This window comes from Brienomyrus brachyistius, chromosome 10 (assembly GCF_023856365.1).
Source record: "Brienomyrus brachyistius isolate T26 chromosome 10, BBRACH_0.4, whole genome shotgun sequence".
Taxonomy (NCBI): Eukaryota; Metazoa; Chordata; class Actinopteri; order Osteoglossiformes; family Mormyridae; genus Brienomyrus; species Brienomyrus brachyistius.
The window spans coordinates 27075573-27097767 of NC_064542.1; the positions used below are offsets into that span (position 1 = coordinate 27075573).

Genomic DNA, 22195 nt, shown 5'->3' on the forward strand with positions numbered 1-22195 from the left:
CAGCTTAAATATGTTCTCGAAACCTAAACCACGAAGACGAACATTTTTTTGATAACTAATTTATTCTTTTATCTCGTTTAATCCACCAAGAGTTACAACTTCTTATACGTTTGATGCCTTGACTGGTTACTTATTTAGCTCCTATTGACATACACAAACTGGTTTGTAATGTGACATATTAAAAAGCAATAAACTAAAAGGGAAATAAAACTATACAAACAAATCTTGACACCATAACACCGTGTGCGTGTGTGTTTTTATTGTTAGTATTTTTTTACATATACATTAATTCTGAAACAACAATTACATGATGGACCTGGTCAATTAAGTTCCAGGTCTAAAACATTGGGCCACTTTACGTGATTCTCTAGAGGAGCAGATTGTGTTTTCAAAATGTCTGTCCAATTACAAAAATAAAAAAAAATCTTCAGAATTTGCAAATAAGAGTAGGAACAAGTAGCTGTTAATATCAGACTCTTTGGAAGCTGTATTTCGATCGGCAGTTAATCCTTAAGGTGAGCAGGAGTGAAGGCCAGTGGTAGCAAATCCTGAAGGGTGGTTTTCTGGTAAGATCCATCTGGTTTAATTAAATAGACATCCCAGTGTGACCCAAACTAGGAGAGAAACAAACAGATTAAACAAGGGGGGTGGGGGGCTATGATGGAGTAATATTGGCAAATTGCACATTCCAAAACCTGTGCTCACTCAAAGACATGGAAAATCCAGCCTTGGAAATTGATATTCAATATAAAGCATTTGTGTGTCCTATGCTGCCAAAAGGTGATGGTGGTTTGTCAGTGATACAATCACACCTTGTCAGTAGGCATGTAAACACTTTGACTTGTAACCATGGCAGTTACCAGTGCGGACACCATACTCACTTCCATCAACACTTGCCGACAAGCTCCGCAGGGGCCAACAAACTGGTCTTTGATATCGCTAAAGAACAGACACATCACAATGAGTCCAGACATGCCTGTGCTCTTCCCATTATACTCTAATATAAGGGTTTCAAAACTGCACATTGAGTTGAAGGTTGTATAATTACTTTGCCTCTTAGGTTTTACACAAAGGCCAGACAGCTGATTTCTCAGTATTTACTTCAGGGCCATAATGTATAAATGAAACATATATGCTGCTAAATCTCTGGTAAAGGCAAGTCTTATGTCAAAGTAGTAATACTGATTTGAAACACACAAAAATGATTTTAAAAAATTCTAATTAATTGCAGTGCACTGACAGTTCAGAGAAATACTTTAAAACAGTGTTTCCCCATCCGGTCCTCGGGGACCCACAGCTGGTCCACGTTTTTGCTCCCTCTGGGCCCCCTGCCAGACAGTCCACATTTTTGTCCGCGGGTCCCAGAGGACAGCACTAGGAAACACTGATTTAAAGCGAATGGATATCCAACAAATGCTATGAAATTAGATTATACCTACCAGGCAAAGCAGAGGGAGCTGTTGTAGAGTAATTTAAACAACACTTATAATATGACTAGCTGTTGAGTGTTGACTAAACTACTGAATGTAAAATGAGAAGTAGAATTTCTTATTTCCGTTATGAAAACGTCACTTGCAGTCTGTCTTGTAAACCTCCCATTGCTATGACAGCCACATCAGAATCACACACAACCTCTAACATGTTTAGTGTCAATCGCCCACTTATGTTTGACTCCATAGACTTCAGTATGCAAGAAAACGCAATTAGAGTTACACAGCATTCAGTAAAATGTCCCTGTATCCCTTCAGAAGTGTCCCGGTATTCCCTGATAGAAATACAGATCTTCAGATATCTTTAACATTGTGTTTTGGTTTTGGCAGTGAAAGGGTTACCACCTCAATTACTGAGCAGAATTCCTCACCATGTGACTGCGATGGCAGAGAAGTTCTTGTGTCCCTCTATGACAGCCTTCTGGACCGCTGTCCTCTCTGCGCAGACTGTCAGTCCGTAAGATGCATTTTCCACGTTGCAGCCTGAAGCAAACACACTTCGTCTGTGACGTAAGAGATAAACAATGGAAGGGCCTGACCAAAGTTACTCCAGTTAAAATCCCGCGGTTGTCGTTTACAGTCTTCTGCTAAATCTTACCTGTGATTATAGCGCCCTCTACGGTTAATACCGCGGCACCTACAGGAAAGCGGCTGTAGGGACAGTAGGCCAGGTCACGAACCTCCAGGCACCTGGAGATAAGTTCTTTGAGTAGCTGGGAATCAGTCTCCGCTGCACTGGCGTAGAGAGTCACGGAAAATGAAAAAAAAATGAAAAGTATCATTCAACGTGTTTAATCAGAAGTTTAATAAAATATTTAATGTCTTTTTTATCTTTAAGCACTTAGAAATCAGCCGCTTTTGTGATTTCGCAGGTCGCTCCGGGTTTTTTTTTTTACTGAAACCGTAAAATTAAAATCTGGAGACAGAAGAAATCTGTACTACATTACGGTTGGTATATTAAGTAATTAAGTCTGGAAGCTTTAGGAATAGTACAGGCAGATAAGTAGACTGAAACACGAAATCAAATCTGAAACCAGGATATGCGTTGTGTTTTTCCTGGCATGCACAGTTAATACGGACATAAAAGAATCCTTTAAAAAATCTAACAAAAATAAGCACAGGTATCTGTGCCCATATACCCCGTCGGGAAAAGAAAGGTAAAAGCTTTGATGGTGCAGGTGAGAGATAGAGGGCGTATCTTCTGCAGGGAAAAGTGGAATACCTATGCAAGTTTGGTTTTTCACAAAAAGACTTCTACTGTGAAGCAGTTCTTTAAATACAGCCATGCTACCTTTTAACTAGGCTCTTAAAGAGCATATAACAGAGTAAGAGAAAAGCCAGATCTGCTCTGAAGCAATGCACTAATAAGTAATCTGGTGTGGGTCAACCACAGTATGTTCATGAATGATCTTTAGTTCTTTGAATGAGATTTTAAAGGAACAAATGCATGTTGTTCACCAGGAACGTTGTAAAGGGGGGACATTAAAGACAATTCCAAGGGCTGCTGACTGACGGGGGCCCTAAAACCTTTCAAGCATAATTGGATCGGTGTGGGTTGGGGACCCACAATCTCTAGCAGCAGCCCTGTCGTTCACTATAGTGATTTTTTTCCCCCTTATATTTATTCAAAGAGTCGTTCATCATTTCGTGTTTAATCAGTTTAGACAGACTCTATGCTCCTAAACTTCATTACGCGTTTCATAACCATAGATTCCTACAGCATATATTAGCACCTGACAGACAATGGAAACACAAGAAGCGCTGACATGCTATTTAAAGCACATTAATGTACAGTGGTACCTCGGTATACATCCTTAATCCGTTCCAGATCCTTGGACTTATACCAAACAGGACATATACCGAACAGGATGTATGCCAAACAAAATTTTCCCATAAGAAATAAAGGGAAAATGATTAATCTGTTCCCATGAAAAAAATCACATTGTTAACTGCATATTATACATAGATGGGGGGTATAAAATAATTTAAACACTGCTTAATACCAAAATACATAAATATCAAAGCAATTAGTTCAAATAAATGAGAATTTTACCTCACTTTACCTTGCTGAGAGGAGTCGACTGCCTGCTTTCTTAGAACTCATGGTTAATGAATTTACTAAAAATTTACGTGAAAAAACACGAAATCAAGTGAAAATTCACGGATAGTTATAGCGAGGGGTGGTTGCCGGAAACTCCACTTCTGCACTTTCTCAGTGCTGCACTGCCTCTCTGGCTATTTGCACTTCCTTCCCCAATGCATAGTCATGATTTATTTTACTTCCTACATTACACTGTGTTTAGTTTTTATGCGCAAATAAAGAGCGACATGCGAAATAACCTAACAGGCCATGAATCCTGTTGAATGTTCTGTAGACACTTTCTCTCTTAAGTTTTATCTACCTTCCACTGACTCACATCCCTGCTACTGTCACAATAATCCTCCAGGGTCAAATATACATACTGTGGCGATTCCGGATAGCGAGAATATTAAAGTAAATGAACTATGGGAAAGAGGGTGAAAATATGAAATCACCTCAACTGTGGCTGAGAAATGGCCCCCAGTCATTGGTATCGATGATCATGATAAATAATTATTGGAAAAAGAAAAAAAACGAGCAAAAAAGCACAAGAACAGATAAAGATAAAATAGCATCAAACATGTACTTTAGGGAAACAAGAAGGTAGAGAGAGACAACAGAGCCAGAGACAGACGTCTCTTCATCCAGTGGCCTCAGCAGAGACCTGGGGGTGGACTGTGAATGGCAGAGCCCCCTCACCCCCACCCCACCCAACGTTGACTTAGATGGTCCAGTTGAATCTGCCAATCATCTGCCTCCTCCCGTACAACCACAAGTAGATGAGAATGAAGATGCACCCCAGCAGCATCGCCCCCAGACTGATGTACAGCAAAGTGGACGTCCAGAAGGCAAACTGGTACACAGTCTTGTTGCAGTACGGCAGCCCGGGGACCGTCTGGTTGCCAGCCCCTGGAGGCTGGGCTCCCCCTTTGAGTCTGGTCCCTCCCAAGATTTCTTCCTTCTTGGGAGTTTTTCCTTGCCACTGTCGCCTATGGCTTACTCACTGGGGGCTTTGGGTGGGGATGCTGTAAAGCGCTTTGAGACGATGTAATGTTGTAATGTGCTATAATAATAATAATTGACACTTTATCGAAATTATCTTTATGCCTCCCTCAACTTGCTCTTTGTGGAGTAACCCGTAGCGGCGCCCAGGAAACTGGGGGTTAAGGGTCTTGCTCAAGAAGCCGCAGACGTGCTGAAGCCGGGTTCAAACCTGCGACCCTCTGATTATAGGGACACACGCTTAGCCCACTGAGCCACACGCTGCCCCAAGGATGTACACTAAACAGGAAGTGCACCAAACAGGACGTATACCAAACAGGACGTATACCAAACAGGATGTATACCAAACAAAATTTTCCCATAAGAAATAAAGGGAAAATGATTCATCTGTTCCCATGAAAAATATCACACTGTTAACTGCATATTATACATTGATGAGGTGCATAAAATAATTTAAACACTGCTTAATACCAAATAAAAATTTTTTTTACCTCACTTTACCTTGCTGAGAGGAGTCGAGTGTCTGCTTTCTTAGAACTCATGGTTAATGAATTTACTAAAAATATACGCGAAAAAACATGAAATCAAGTGAAAATTCACAGATAGTTATAGCGCGGGTTGTTGGCTGAATGGTAGTAACTGGCGTACTGGCGCTCGTGGGCAGTAGTGGCTTCGTCTCGAGAGAGACGTAAACAAGGGTGGTGCGCGGAGTCCTGACTCGTTTTTGATCCATACAGGTTCTAGCACGCGAGTCATATTCCAAACAAAGGTCATATACCAAGCAAAATGTTTCGCGTCCAAACAAGTCGTATACCAAGTTGGACTTATTCCAAGCGGACGTATACCGAGGTACCACTGTAGCAGTTAAGGGTTGTATGGAAGTGGGGGAGATCTGTTCCGTGCAGATCTGTGCTGGACATTGTCTTTTATATTATTCCGCAAGCAAGAGAATTTGTACTCAAATCATCGCATTGTCACTTTGGTTTTATTGTTCTATAATCAGAAAGGTTTCGCGAATTGTACCAGCATTTATAAACAGAATTACTACACAATACAAAAGGGGGACACCTCAATTCAAAATATATATAATTCAGGTTAAGTAAATTACACATGGACACTAAAGCTGAAATTAGACTACTATGCAGAAAAGATTAAATTAGCCAGAGCTGATATTGACATTTATTTATTTGGCAGGCTACTAGGCTAATTAAACGGAACTGAAAGTATATATCTAATGTATGCTGCATTTACACTTATATAGCAGACGCTTTTCCCTGAAGTGGTGTATCGGTAAGGATTGGCTGACGTCATCTGTTTAAAGATGGAGCTTCTCCCACACTGTACCCTCAAGGGAAACAGCAGCATGAGGTTGTGTGAATAAACAGGAAATGGAGTTGGGATACAGAGGCCAGAATCCATTCCCACCCATCCATCAAAGGGAATTATGGCTAAAGCTATAAATGGGTGGGATTCCGCCTGCTGTGGTTTTTACCTGTCTAACATAAGCTCCTATAAAGAAAAGCACAGGTACTGTAAATGAGGAACAAGACTGTGAAGACGTAGATGGCATTGTGGGTCCAGAAGGCAAACAGATACATAGTCTTCTCACAGTAATCTGGTTTTCGAGGAGATTCATAGTTTGGTGGGAAAATACTGTATATCCAGACACTGCCTGTAAGACAATCAACACACAAGTTCCACTTTTAAAACTTAATGGTAAAAGAGGGCGCTTGGCATCATTTTGCTTGTTTCGCATCAATTTTCGATTATTAGTTTCCGTGTCAAGATGGATTTTCGCACACCCACCCTCATAAAATACCCCCCTACAACTCTGCAGCTCTCACCTGTAATCAGCCAGCAAACAGCAAACAGGCACAGCAGGACACGGCAGGCGGTGCTCAGGCTCTCCGCAACTGGATTGTTGCACTGGGTGCAGCATTTGCAGAGGAAGTACTGCACCTGTAGCAGTAAGCCGACCAAGCCAAACACCAGCAGGTAGATGGGAATGTAGGGCTGCTTGGGACAGTCATTGATGTGCATGCTCCCTGAGAGGAAAGATAGTGCATCCAACAAATGAAGGTTGCTGCTAGATCAGTACGACTTGCTCTTACTATCCCCAGGAACTCAATGCTCACCCAAAGCAATCGTGGACAGAGGGAGGAGGCCAGGCAGGATGCCCATATACCCTGTCGGGAAGAGAAAGGTAAAAGCTTTGGTGGTGCAGGTGAGAGATAGAGGGCGTGTCTTCTGCAGGGAAAAGTGGAATACCTATGCAAGATGACCCTCCGACGTGAAGAGCATTTTCGACCGGCTCCATTTTTGGAAGAAACTCTGGACCTGAAGCAGAAAGCAGCCTCATCACACAGGAGTCACAAGGAACGTCGACACCGCGAAATGTCATCTGCTTGCTCTACTGCGATCGGTCTCTGTTTTGGAGCTTGACAGTCCATCAGAGGACTTCTTCAGAATCGAGTCGACGTGAGCTGCAATCGCTTACGGTATCTTTATATTTCAGTTTCCGGTTTTCAGCTAGATGACTTACATATTCCATTATCATCACCTTCGTAAAAAATAAAAATAAAAAACTTTAATGTTAAAAACTTGTGTTTTAATGCCAGTGGTCACCGTATATAAGCAGTCAATATTCAAACACCCAGAGTATCAAATACTTAAAGCTGGATGTTTAGCGACATATAGAAAACAAAACATCTAAACCAGGAAAGCTCCCAGTTCCCGCGTATTTCACAACTCATCGGCTTTTTCCTATTGACGCTTAACCTTAAACATAATTCGATGAACAGAAAGCATTTACCAGAAGGTCTTCAGGGGCGACAACTTCACTCACTACCGCTTCCATGTTGCCGGAAATAGACGTGACGTCACAATACCGGAAATGGAAATTGCTGCTTTTCCCGGGATTGTTCCTTGCTGCCTGCAGGGATCCGTCACCTTTTAGTACCTCCTAGTCGTACCATCCATTATCCAAACCGCTTTTTTCTACTGGGTCCCCACGACGACATGGGGAGAACATGCAAACACATGTGACCCAGGCGGAGACTCGAACCCGGGTCTCAGAGGTGTGAGGCGACAGTGCTAACCACTGCACCACCTTGCCGCCCCCTAGTCAGCTTAAATATGTTCTCGAAACCTAATCCACGAAGACGAACATTTTTTTGATAACTAATTTATTCTTTTATCTCGTTTAATCCACCAAAAGTTACAACTTCTTATACGTTTGATGCCTTGCCTGGTTACTTATTGCTCCTATTGACATAAACAAACTGGTTTCTAATGTGACATATTAAAAAGCAATAAACTAAAAGGGAAATAAAACTATACAAACAAATATTGACACCATAACACCAGTGCGTGTGTGTTTTTATTGTTAGTATTTTTTTACATATACATTAATTCTGAAACAACAATTACATGATGGACCTGGTCAATTAAGTTCCAGGTCTAAAACATTGGGCCACTTTACGTGATTCTCTAGAGGAGCAGATTGTGTTTTCAAAATGTCTGTCCAATTACAAAAATAAAAAAAAAATCTTCAGAATTTGCAAATAAGAGTAGGAACAAGTAGCTGTTAATATCAGACTCTTTGGAAGCTGTATTTCGATCGGCAGTTAATCCTTAAGGTGAGCAGGAGTGAAGGCCAGTGGTAGCAAATCCTGAAGGGTGGTTTTCTGGTAAGATCCATCTGGTTTAATTAAATAGACATCCCAGTGTGACCCAAACTAGGAGAGAAACAAACAGATTAAACAGGGGGGCTATGATGGAGTAATATTGGCAAATTGCACATTCCAAAACCTGTGCTCACTCAAAGACATGGAAAATCCAGCCTTGGAAATTGATATTCAATATAAAGCATTTGTGTGTCCTATGCTGCCAAAAGGTGATGGTGGTTTGTCAGTGATACAATCACACCTTGTCAGTAGGCATGTAAACACTTTGACTTGTAACCATGGCAGTTACCAGTGCGGACACCATACTCACTTCCATCAACACTTGCCGACAAGCTCCGCAGGGGCCAACAAACTGGTCTTTGATATCGCTAAAGAACAGACACATCACAATGAGTCCAGACATGCCTGTGCTCTTCCCATTATACTCTAATATAAGGGTTTCAAAACTGCACATTGAGTTGAAGGCTGTATAATTACTTTGCCTCCTAGGTTTTACACAAAGGCCAGACAGCTGATTTCTCAGTATTTACTTCAGGGCCATAATGTAAAAATGAAACATATATGCTGCTAAATCTCTGGTAAAGGCAAGTCTTATGTCAAAGTAGTAATACTGATTTGAAACACACAAAAAATGATAAAAAAAAACAGTGTTTCCCCATCTGGTCCTCGGGGACCCACAGACGGTCCACGTTTTTGCTCCCTCCGGGCCCCCTGCCAGACAGTCCACATTTTTGTCCGCGGGTCCCAGAGGACAGCACTGGGAAACACTGATTTAAAGCGAATGGATATCCAACAAATGCTATGAAATTAGATTATACCTACCAGGCAAAGCAGAGGGAGCTGTTGTAGAGTAATTTAAACAACACTTATAATATGACTAGCTGTTGAGTGTTGACTAAACTACTGAATGTAAAATGAGAAGTAGAATTTCTTATTTCCGTTATGAAAACGTCACTTGCAGTCTGTCTTGTAAACCTCCCATTGCTATGACAGCCACATCAGAATCACACACAACCTCTAACATGTTTAGTGTCAATCGCCCACTTATGTTTTACTCCATATACTTCAGTATGCAAGAAAACGCAATTAGAGTTACACAGCATTCAGTAAAATGTCCCTGTATCCCTTCAGAAGTGTCCCGGTATTCCCTGATAGAAATACAGATCTTCAGATAGTCTTTAACATCGTGTTTTGGTTTTGGCAGTGAAAGGGTTACCACCTCAATTACGAGCAGAATTCCTCACCATGTGACTGCGATGGCAGAGAAGTTCTTGTGTCCCTCTATGACAGCCTTCTGGACCGCTGTCCTCTCTGCGCAGACTGTCAGTCCGTAAGATGCATTTTCCACGTTGCAGCCTGAAGCAAACACACTTCGTCTATGACATAAGAGATAAACAACGGAAGGGCCTGACCAAAGTTACTCCAGATAAAATCCCGCGGTTGTCGTTTACAGTCTTCTGCTAAATCTTACCTGTGATTATAGCGCCCTCTACGGTTAATACCGCGGCACCTACAGGAAAGCGGCTGTAGGGACAGTAGGCCAGGTCACGAACCTCCAGGCACCTGGAGATAAGTTCTTTGAGTAGCTGGGAATCAGTCTCCGCTGCACTGGTGTAGAGAGTCACGGAAAATGAAAAGAAAAATGAAAAACAAAAAAATCTAAGTATCATTCAACGTGTTTAATCAGAAGTTTAATAAAATATTTAATGTCTTTTTTATGTTTAAGCACTTAGAAATCAGCCGCTTGTGTGATTTCGCAGGTCGCTCCGGGTTTTAAATTTTTTTTTTCTGAAACCGTAAAATTAAAATCTGGAGACAGAAGAAATCTGTACTAAATTACGGTTGGTATATTTAGTAATTAAGTCTGGAAGCTTTACGAATAGTACAGGCAGATAAGTAGACTGAAACACGAAATCAAATCTGAAACCAGGATATGCGTTGTGTTTTTCCTGACATGCACAGTTAATACGGACATAAAAGAATCCTTTAAAAAATCAAACAAAAATAAGCACAGGTATCTGTTGATTGCCCAGGTAACCCAACAAATTAAAACAGTTTATATATCATTGACGTGTATAAAGCACCTAATGACTTGCTGAGCTGAATTAGATAAATGAAACGGTCTGTATATCGGTTTACTTGCCCGTCATTTTTGAAGGAAGCTGGTACAAACCAAGGACTATTGTGCGTGACCAGTTATCACTATTTTGTGGGTTATTGACCTTATCTAGTTAATTATGAACCAATGTGTTTCTGCATGCTTTGGCAGGTAGTTTGGGTTTTCAGAAAAAGACTTCTACTGTGAAGCAGTTCTTTAAATACAGCCATGCTACCTTTTAACTAGGCTCTTAAATAGCATATAACAGAGTAAGAGAAAAGCCAGATCTGCTCTGAAGCAATGAACTAATAAGTAATCTGGTGTGGGTCAACCACAGTATGTTCATGAATGATCTTTAGTTCTTTGAATGAGATTTTAAAGGAACAAATGCATGTTGTTCACCAGGAACGTTGTAAAGGGGGGACATTAAAGACAATTCCAAGGGCTGCTGACTGACGGGGGCCCTAAAACCTTTCAAGCATAATTGGATCGGTGTGGGTTGGGGACCCACAATCTCTAGCAGCAGCCCTGTCGTTCACTATAGTGATTTTTTTCCCCCTTATATTTATTCAAAGAGTCGTTCATCATTTCGTGTTTAATCAGTTTAGACAGACTCTATGCTCCTAAACTTCATTACGCGTTTCATAACCATAGATTCCTACAGCATATATTAGCACCTGACAGACAATGGAAACACAAGAAACGTTGACATGCTATTTGAAGCACATTAATGTACAGTGGTACCTCGGTATACATCCTTAATCCGTTCCAGATCCTTGGACTTATACCAAACAGGACATATACCGAACAGGATGTATACCAAACAAAATTTTCCCATAAGAAATAAAGGGAAAATGATTAATCTGTTCCCATGAAAAAAATCACATTGTTAACTGCATATTATACATTGATGGGGGGTATAAAATAATTTAAACACTGCTTGATACCAAGTAAATGAAAATTTTACCTCACTTTACCTTGCTGAGAGGAGTCGAGTGTCTGCTTTCTTAGAACTCATGGTTAATGAATTTACTAAAAATTTACGTGAAAAAACACGAAATCAAGTGAAAATTCACGGATAGTTATAGCGAGGGGTGGTTGCCGGAAACTCCACTTCTGCACTTTCTCAGTGCTGCACTGCCTCTCTGGCTATTTGCACTTCCTTCCCCAATGCATAGTCATGATTTATTTTACTTCCTACATTACACTGTGTTTAGTTTTTATGCGCAAATAAAGAGCGACATGCGAAATAACCTAACAGGCCATGAATCCTGTTGAATGTTCTGTAGACACTTTCTCTCTTAAGTTTTATCTACCTTCCACTGACTCACATCCCTGCTACTGTCACAATAATACTCCACGGTCAAATATACATACTGTGGCGATTCCGGATAGCGAGAATATTAAAGTAAATGAACTATGGGAAAGAGGGTGAAAATATGAAATCACCTCAACTGTGGCTGAGAAATGGCCCCCAGTCATTGGTATCGATGATCATGATAAATAATTATTGGAAAAAGAAAAAAAACGAGCAAAAAAGCACAAGAACAGATAAAGATAAAATAGCATCAAACATGTACTTTAGGGAAACAAGAAGGTAGAGAGAGACAACAGAGCCAGAGACAGACGTCTCTTCATCCAGTGGCCTCAGCAGAGACCTGGGGGTGGACTGTGAATGGCAGAGCCCCCTCACCCCCACCCCACCCAACGTTGACTTAGATGGTCCAGTTGAATCTGCCAATCATCTGCCTCCTCCCGTACAACCACAAGTAGATGAGAATGAAGATGCACCCCAGCAGCATCGCCCCCAGACTGATGTACAGCAAAGTGGACGTCCAGAAGGCAAACTGGTACACAGTCTTGTTGCAGTACGGCAGCCCGGGGACCGTCTGGTTGCCAGCCCCTGGAGGCTGGGCTCCCCCTTTGAGTCTGGTCCCTCCCAAGATTTCTTCCTTCTTGGGAGTTTTTCCTTGCCACTGTCGCCTATGGCTTACTCACTGGGGGCTTTGGGTGGGGATGCTGTAAAGCGCTTTGAGACGATGTAATGTGTAATGCGCTATAATAATAATAATAATAATTGATACTTTGTTGAAATTATCTTTATGCCTCCCTCAACTTGCTCTTTGTGGAGTAACCTGTAGCGGCGCCCAGAGAGCTGGGGGTTAAGGGTCTTGCTCAAGGAGCCGCAGACGTGCTGAGGCTGGGTTCAAACCCGCTTAGCCTACTGAGCCACACGCTGCCCCAAGGATGTACACCAAACAGGACGTATACCAAACAAAATTTTCCCATAAGAAATAAAGGGAAAATGATTAATCTGTTCCCATGAAAAAAAATCACATTGTTAACTGCATATTATACATTGATGAGGTGCATAAAATAATTTAAACACTGCTTAATACCAAATAAATGAAAATTTGACCTCACTTTACCTTGCTGAGAGGAGTCGAGTGTCTGCTTTCTTAGAACTCATGGTTAATGAATTTACTAAAAATGTACGCGAAAAAACATGAAATCAAGTGAAAATTCACAGATAGTTATAGCGCGGGTTGTTGGCTGAATGGTAGTAACTGGCGTACTGGCGCTCGTGGGCAGTAGTGGCTTCGTCTCGAGAGAGAGAGGTAAACAAGGGTGGTGCGCGGAGTCCTGACTCGTTTTTGATCCATACAGGTTCTAGCACGCGAGTCATATTCCAAACAAAGGTCGTATACCAAGCAAAATGTTTCGCGTCCAAACAAGTCGTATACCAAGTTGGACTTATTCCAAGCGGACGTATACCGAGGTACCACTGTAGCAGTTAAGGGTTGTATGGAAGTGGGGGAGATCTGTTCCATGCTGATCTGTGCTGGACATTGTCTTTTATGTTATTCCGCAAGCAAGAGAATTTGTACTCAAATCATCGCATTTTCACTTTGGTTTTATTGTTCTATAATCAGAAAGGTTTCGTGAATTGTACCAGCATTTATAAACAGAATTACTACACAATACAAAAGGGGGACACCTCAATTCAAAATATATATAATTCAGGTTCATACTATAATTCAAGTAAATTACACATGGACACTAAAGCTGAAATTAGACTACTATGCAGAAAAGATTAAATTAGCCAGAGCTGATATTGACATTTATTTATTTGGCAGGCTACTAGGCTAATAAAACGGAATTGAAAGTATATATCTAATGTATGCTGCATTTACACTTATATAGCAGACGCTTTTCCCTGAAGTGGTGTATCGGTAAGGATTGGCTGATGTCATCTGTTTAAAGATGGAGCTTCTCCCACACTGTACCCTCAAGGGAAACAGCAGCATGAGGTTGTGTGAATAAACAGGAAATTGAGTGGGATACAGAGGCCAGAATCCATTCCCACCCATCCATCAAAGGGAATTATGGCTAAAGCTATAAATGGGTGGGATTCCGCCTGCTGTGGTTTTTACCTGTCTAACATAAGCTCCTATAAAGAAAAGCACAGGTACTGTAAATGAGGAACAAGACTGTGAAGACGTAGATGGCATTGAGGGTCCAGAAGGCAAACAGATACATAGTCTTCTCGCAGTAATCTGGTTTTCGAGGAGATTCATAGTTTGGTGGGAAAATACTGTATATCCAGACACTGCCTGTAAGACAATCAACACACAAGTTCCACTTTTAAAACTTAATGGTAAAAGAGGGCGCTTGGCATCATTCTGCTTGTTTCGCATCAATTTTCGATTATTAGTTTCCGTGTCAAGATGGATTTTCGCACACCCACCCTCATAAAATACCCCCCTACAACTCTGCAGCTCTCACCTGTAATCAGCCAGCAGACAGCAAACAGGCACAGCAGGACACGGCAGGCGGTGCTCAGGCTCTCCACAACTGGATTGTTGCACTGGGTGCAGCATTTGCAGAGGAAGTACTGCACCTGTAGCAGTAAGCCGACCAAGCCAAACACCAGCAGGTAGATGGGAATGTAGGGCTGCTTGGGACAGTCATTGATGTGCATGCTCCCTGAGAGGAAAGATAGTGCATCCAACAAATGAAGGTTGTTGCTAGATCAGTACGACTTGCTCTTACTATCCCCAGGAACTCAATGCTCACCCAAAGCAATCGTGGACAGAGGGAGGAGGCCAGGCAGGATGCCCATATACCCTGTCGGGAAGAGAAAGGTAAAAGCTTTGGTGGTGCAGGTGAGAGATAGAGGGCGTGTCTTCTGCAGGGAAAACTGGAATACCTATGCAAGATGACCCTCCGACGTGAAGAGCATTTTCTACCGGCTCCATTTTTGGAAGAATCTCTGGACCTGAAGCAGAAAGCAGCCTCATCACACAGGAGTCACAAGGAACGTCGACACCGCGAAATGTCATCTGCTTGCTCTACTGCGATCGGTCTCTGTTTTGGAGCTTGACAGTCCATCAGAGGACTTCTTCAGAATCGAGTCGACATGAGCTGCAATCGCTTACGGTATCCTTATATTTCAGTTTCCGGTTTTCAGCTAGATGACTTACATATTCCATTATCATCACCTTCGTAAAAAATTAAAATAAAAAACTTTAATGTTAAAAACTTGTGTTTTAATGCCAGTGGTCACCGTATATAAGCAGTCAATATTCAAACACCCAGAGTATCAAATACTTAAAGCTGGATGATTAGCGACATATAGAGAGCAAAAAAGGGATCACAAATCGGTAAATAGTTACTTGAACAACTAATGAGTATATTTTCAAAGCAGAAGCATTTTCATATCAAATTTTCTGAATTACATGCCTAGGCAGGGAATATAGTACCTTTAACTATGTGTGAGAGCTCATAAGACATAGTACTGTGTAGTGAGTATGCTGGAAATCAAAAATAACATATGAACAAGATTGCTTTAATTTAATTAGAATTTGAATCCTACCATTGGTAAGCTGTCACGCTGCACCTGTGTCCCTGTGGCTGAAGAGAGATCTCACCTGCCTTGCCTGTTTCGTGAGCAATTTGACGTCGAGCCAATCCTGTGTCCCTGTGGCTGAAGCGAGATCTCACCTGCCTTGCCTGTTTCGTGGGCAATTTGACGTCAAGCTAATCCTGTGTCCCTGTGGCTGAAGAGAGATCTCACCTGCCTTGCCTGTTTTGTGAGCAAGTTGACGTCGAGCTAATCCTGTGTCTCTGTGGCTGAAGAGAAATCTCACCTGCCTCGCCTGTTTCGTGAGCAAGTTGATGTCGAGCCAATCCTGTGTCTCTGTGGCTGAAGCAAGATCTCACCTGCCCAACCTGTTTGGTGAGCAATCTAGGAGGCGTGTGTTCAGCTACGGCTTTTATTCTCAGTCCTGTGAAAGTACCTAGTTCTTAACAAGCAGTATAGTTTCAGAATCAATCAAATCATAACCTTGACAAGCCTTCTGACCAAACATACACATTTGATTATTTCCACTTTCGGATATATGTTACATCGGGCCATGCAACACAAGGAACTTGATTTAATGTGGGGTTTGCAAAAACAGAGTTCTGGGACTTATACACATACTTAAAAATGTCCGAAGTCCCATGCCAAGCTCACAGTGGTATGGGACGCAAGGTTCACAGCCGCATGCTCGGCCTATTCATCCACAGGGCACGCAAGGAACAAGGGCAACTGTGAGGAGTATGACTGGGGCAAGACCTAGATGAACACATGGAGCAGAACTGGATAACCAGCAACACCTGCTGGCCAAACAGGGAACTACGAAAACAACTGAAAAAAAATACAACGATGCAGGAATTAATCCTGAAACAAAAGTACTTACATGTCTAATCTCACACATTTTGGACCATATATAGGATAAAACAAACAGAGCAATTTGGTTTATCTGAAAAAATGTTGATTTACCCATAATCTATTGCAAAATGCACATATATTTGTTTTCAGATTTTAAAAAAAAGTTTAAGTCAAAAAATTAAAAAGTCGAAGATATTTCTGGGATCTTAAAACTTGTCTGGTTGGAGGGGACACTGAACATTTTTTAAAAGTGAAACACTCTGAAAAAAGCGGGATGTTCATGGGAAAATGTGGTATCAGTCCCATAATTTCAGTCTTCATGTTTTTCACTGAACCTGAATCAGGGACCATTTAAAATGGTGTGTTTTGATTATAACGGGGTATTTCGATTTGACATAGGTCTCTAAATATCAGCTGCATCCTCAAGAAGGATCACCAGAGGCTGAGAGGTATCTGTAATGCATTATAGATGAGAGCTTCATAAAGCATTCATAATGCATTATACACATGGCTATACTGTTATGCTATATGAATGCATTATCGGTAGGAATGACTAAAAACATGGTCTTAAGTGAACTTTTACTGTATTGTATTGCACACTATAGTTAAAACTCCACCTCTGCACTTTCTCAGTGCTGCACTGCCTCTCTGGCTATTTGCATTTCCTTCCCCAATGCATAGTCATGATTTATTTTACTTCCTACATTATACTGTGTTTAGTTTTTATGCGCAAATAAAGAGCGACATGCGAAATAACCTAACAGGCCATGAATCCTGTTGAATGTTCTGTAGACACTTTCTCTCTTAAGTTTTATCTACCTTCCACTGACTCACATCCCTGATACTGTCACAATAATCCTCCAGGGTCAAATATACATTTAAAAAATTCAAAATCTTTGCATGATATTATGCTGCATAAAAGTTAAAACGCATTGATAATCAGAAAAAGTCCTGCATGTTAGTATATCGAAGGCTAAGTCCAACCTGCCCCCTCACTTTATCTTGTATGACCTCATCTGTATACCTATTTATAGGCTATGTGCCCATTTCAATATTGACTGTGTACATGAAGTCATTGGCTAGACAATTTTCCCCCTGGGTCAGCAGATTACATGAGAACTGAATTCCGCCAACAAGTTCATTTACATTTCTAAGAGCAAAACCCTGGAAAATACTGTATTGTGTGTGATGTGTCCCGCCTGTCCCACCCATGAGAAACGCCTATGTAATACATACAAATGATAAGGGATTATAGAGAAGGCAAGGCTTTGGTATTCCCCTGCATTCCCCTGCATTCCCCAGCATTCCCCAGCATTCTCCAGCATTCCCCAGCATTCCCCTGCATTCTCCAGCATTCCCCAGCATTCTCCAGCATTCCCCAGCATTCCCCAGCATTCCCCTGAGCTTTAACCCTCCATGGCCTCAGAGAGAAAGGGACCAGCTCAGGATCCACCCTTATCAACCCCGTGTCCGCCTGGGAATCCCAGAACGGCTGCGGGGAAATTCAGCCAGCCACCATTGTTTTGTTCTCAATGCTGTGCATTGAGAGGAATGCGAACACTGCGCCGATTCCGGATAGTGAGAATATTAAAGTAAATGAACTATGGCAAAGAGGGTGAAAATATGAAATCACCTCAACTGTGGCTGAGAAATGGCCCCCAGTCATTGGTATCGATGATCATGATAATTAATAATAAATAATTATTGGAAAAAGAAAAAAAAATTAGCAAAAAAGCACAAGGACAGATAAAGATAAAATAGCATCAAACATGTACTTTAGGGAAACAAGAAGGTAGAGAGAGACAACAGAGCCAGAGACAGACGTCTCTTCATCCAGTGGCCTCAGCAGAGACCTGGGGGTGGACTGTGAATGGCAGAGCCCCCTCACCCCCACCCCACCCAATGTTGACTTAGATGGTCCAGTTGAATCTGCCAATCGTCTGCCTCCTCCCGTACAACCACAAGTAGATGAGAATGAAGATGCACCCCAGCAGCATCGCCCCCAGACTGATGTACAGCAAAGTGGACGTCCAGAAGGCAAACTGGTACACAGTCTTGTTGCAGTACGGCAGCCCGGGGACCGTCTGGTTGTAATTGGCGGGATAAATGGAGTAGATCCATACGTTTCCTGAGCGAACAGGAAGAAAATATTAACCATTAGGATGCTGGAGCGTGAAAGAGGATTAGTGCACTGAATGTGTTTGGCATCAATGTTATTTCTTCTTTAATCCCAGAAGTCATTTCTGTGAGGATTAAACATGACTCAGTTTGGTTCCTCATGTCACATGACTCAGTTTGGTTCCTCATGTCACATGACTCAGTTTGGTTCCTCATGTCACATGACTCAGTTTGATCCTTTTATAATTACATCTTCCAGCCATGGTACATATACAAATATTTAATATTTAATGTTCCTCGTAGAAAGAATGCCTCAAATTTTGTCTTACTTTGATGAATTGAAGACATGACATTTTCTTGCTAATGAAGGTACTCAAATGGTGAACATACTGTAAATGTATTTGTGAGCAAAGAATATTGAATGTACTTCTAGTAAATGTTAAGTGAGTTACATGCAAATGTAGAAAATCCCAGTGTGTTCAACAACCTTTCACTGCCTGTGTAGGTTCACACCAAACGCCGCTGAGCACCGTCACACCTGTGATGAACCAGCAGAAGTAGAAGGTGGTCAGCAGGGAGCTGCAGGTGCCACACAGGCTGCTGACTGACCTCCAGCCGTGGTCCTCACTTCTGTGGGCGCAGGGCAGGCAGCACAACGTACCCATGACCAGGCCGCAGATGCCAGACACCAGCAAGAAGATGGGAATGTAGTGCTGCTGGGGGCAGTCGTTCAGGTGCACAGCCCCTGTGTGGGAGGGGGGCAGACATTCCCACTCTGTATGCAAGACTTTCTATGTTATCCAGGTTAACCTACTTATGGGTACAGCAGCTAGGGTCCTGAACCAACAACCATCCCTCCATTTTCTAAACCCACTTGCCCTATATCCTAAACATTGCAGGGTTCTGGAGCTACAGGCACAAAGCAGGAATAACTCAGGATGGTGCGCCAACCCATTTCATGGCTCACTCACACTATTCATGCTTACGGTCAATTTTGGCAACTCCAGTTAACAGTAGCATGTCTGGGCTGTGGGGTAGAAACCGGAGGAAACCCCACACTGAGCCAGGGCGGAGACCCGAAGCCTGGTCCCAGAGATGTGAGGACACAGTGCCACCTGCTGCTTGGAGTGCTTTACTGCAGCAATACTTACCTACAGCGATCTGAGTGACGGGAAAGGCAGCCATGAGAACTTTGAAGACAACTACATGGTGAGAGAAACAAGGGAAACAGACAGATACAAAGAGATCTTTCAGTCTCCATGGACAATGAACTGACTAACCAACATATATCAATGCCAACAAATTATTACTATAAATCACTGATAACTACATTAACTCTGGTCACTTTGTAAGAAACTACATGCATATGTTATAAATTTTCTCATTTCCTCTACTGCACAAGTATGCAGCTAAATGCTAGAGATTAACACTATAATATGATGTCAAGTATAACCGCATTAATAAAATAATTAATCTTGTTAAATCCTGAGTTTAGTGAATTGTAATTCCAGTTTCTCGTAATTCTTACTGATATGTGACCTTTGCTGCATACAGTCTGTAAAGCAAATTTTTTGCAAGATTTTTTTAAAATAGGTGCAGCAACGTGAAAGCGGGTGAAGCAGGTAACCTACCCTGCACTGGTACGCTGACCTGCGACCGGTTCTCCACGCCGCGCAGTAAATTGCCGCTCTCCTCCATGGAGAATGACGCTCAGCCTGCCTGCAGGGGGAGACCGAGAGTAAGCCAGCAAACGGGAGACGGGTAGTGCCGAGGAAAGGGTATATTTTCGCGACTTGAGGGCAAGTGCTGAATTTCAACCAGGTAATTAAATTTAATTGTTCCGGTGCATTTATATGACTGAGTAAATGGGTAAATCAGCAACCTATACATTTACTTAAAGTTAACATATGCTTAGCTGATAGGCCTACTGGGCATATGCCGCAAAAATGCTGTCAAAATGTCATATTTCTTTAAGTTCTTGTGTTTTTTTACAAAGGTTTCTCACGATGGCACGGATTATTACGCACCCCCGAACATTTTCTGATTGTTTTGTTCTAATTCATATTGGTCACTTTGTTGATTCTTAATGCTTTAGTGCAGTAATTGATTGACTAGGATCCCCGTGGGTTAAAATGATTGAAAGTAAAATATGAAAACAAAACAGCTGAATTGCCAGTAAATAAATCAATTAACTGTTAGGAAACTTCCACAGTAACCATAAACGTTTTCAGGTTGCTTTGTCGTAAATAGTTACTATCCTTGCATCTCTGTCACGCTCCATTTAGACCTGAAGTAACTTCAGACAAGCTTAAACTAAAATCCTTTGTCAATCCTTTAGCCGGAAAAGTTGTCTGGTTTAGTTTTGACCGTAAAAGATCGCGCATGAAATTCTTCAAATTTCGCACCGACAGGTGCCGAATCGGGGCTCATCGTACATAAAATACTTCCAAATCAGCTGATACTTATTTAAACGTGTAAATCAAGCGAGCTGACGTCCCCGTCGGTCACGCCTCTGTCCCCCCGGATTGTTAGGATTCTTCACTGGGGTGTGAAGCCCCAAGAAGCTCCAGCACAATGCGAGCCGCACGGCGCAAATGGGCCCCATCTGGAGCGGCAGGTCGGGCTCAGCTGGTAACCGGCGACTCCACTCAACTAAAAATGTCATTTAAACATCCATCCATCCATCCATTTTCCAAACCGCTTATCCTATTGGGTCGCGGGGGGTCCGGAGCCTATCCCGGAATCAATGGGCACGAGGCAGGGAACAACCCAGGATGGGGGGCCAGCCCATCGCAGGGCACACTCACACACCATTCACTCACACATGCACACCTACGGGCAATTCAGCAACTCCAATGTTTTTGGACTGTGGGGGGAAACCGGAGTACCCGGAGGAAACCCCACGACGACACGGGGAGAACATGCAAACTCCGCACACATGTGACCCAGGCGGAGACTCGAACCCGGGTCCTAACCACTGCACCACCATGCCGCCCCGTCATTTAAACAATTAATTTAAATATTTTAAACTTTATATAGAACAAAAATGTAATATCCAATGCATCGATAATAATAATAATAGCATTATAATGGCAAAAGATAATACACTCACCGTAATGAAATACGTAATAGTACCCTAACTGTCGAAATTAACGGTAAAAAATGTTCATCTATAAACAAATATCAAGCTGCAGATTACGTCATGTTGTTACACATTTTATACTGGCATTTGGTCAGCTTAAAAGAGCTAATTTGGTCATTTACTTCACTGGACAAAGGGAGCTTTTAAAAGATTAATGTATTAACATTTTATATTCACCACGTGTTTTAACCGTTTTACTTCAGGATTATATAAAAATATCACTTAAAATACAATAAGATACCTAAAGTGGGAAACATCTATTTATCACTTTTGGTTAACGTGCAGTTTTAAAACCATTTTATTAATGAGCCGTTGTGTTTAAAATGACTATAGCATCAAACACTCAATTAGTTTCAGTCATAGTATGCAGATGTATTTCGAAAATTATATCTTTTGTGCGCTTGATACAATCAAGTAATTTTGACACCCAGCGCTGGAGTTAAAATCAATATTAAACATCCATTCGGTGCGATGACTTCCATAAGAATATACCTTATTTATAAAGTTGACGAATTTAAAATAAGGGACTTCATTACCCCGAACTGTTAAGCATAAGACCCGCATTCGTTTACAATCGAATAGTCCAGGGAGTCCACATTACGCCATGAAATTTTTTCTTACCGTTGGTGCTGAGGACAACTTGGAAGCAGGTAAAAAAAAAGAAAAGAAATATAAACAATACAAAAAATGCCCGGCAAAGCATAAAATGACGATAACTATGTGGCGGAGTAGGAATGCACAGTTTGCGCGAAACTCGACGGCGTTTGCGCACATTTCCCTACAGCGCGAGACTTGCGGTAAAGATCAAGGGGCTTATATTAAACAATGCAGGTCCTTTCTAACTTCAACAACTGACAAAAAAC

General features: G+C 41.8%; 1 protein-coding gene across 27 annotated transcripts; it reads right to left on the minus strand.

Annotated features, from left to right (window-relative positions):
- Nucleotides 1-244: 244 nt before the first annotated feature.
- Nucleotides 245-22158, minus strand: zgc:103586. 27 transcript variants are annotated; one of them, XR_007400559.1, is made up of 9 exons: nucleotides 15507-15592; nucleotides 14567-14635; nucleotides 14434-14484; nucleotides 14143-14343; nucleotides 12776-13970; nucleotides 9730-9866; nucleotides 9503-9634; nucleotides 8569-8626; nucleotides 245-614 (listed from the first exon to the last, which is right to left on the minus strand). XR_007400559.1 is itself a non-coding variant. In XM_049029888.1 (8 exons), exons 2-5 carry the CDS (start codon nucleotides 19886-19888, stop codon nucleotides 17983-17985), a joined length of 594 nt encoding a protein of 197 aa, XP_048885845.1. In that variant the 5' UTR covers nucleotides 19889-19909; nucleotides 21954-22158; the 3' UTR covers nucleotides 1859-1993; nucleotides 2089-2225; nucleotides 3544-4155; nucleotides 17848-17982. The 27 variants fall into 27 exon arrangements, 16 of the variants coding, with proteins under 16 accessions (XP_048885858.1, XP_048885862.1, XP_048885856.1 ...); XR_007400560.1 differs by having other exon boundaries at nucleotides 15434-15564; XR_007400558.1 differs by lacking the exon at nucleotides 15507-15592 and adding an exon at nucleotides 15361-15481.
- Nucleotides 22159-22195: the final 37 nt, after the last annotated feature.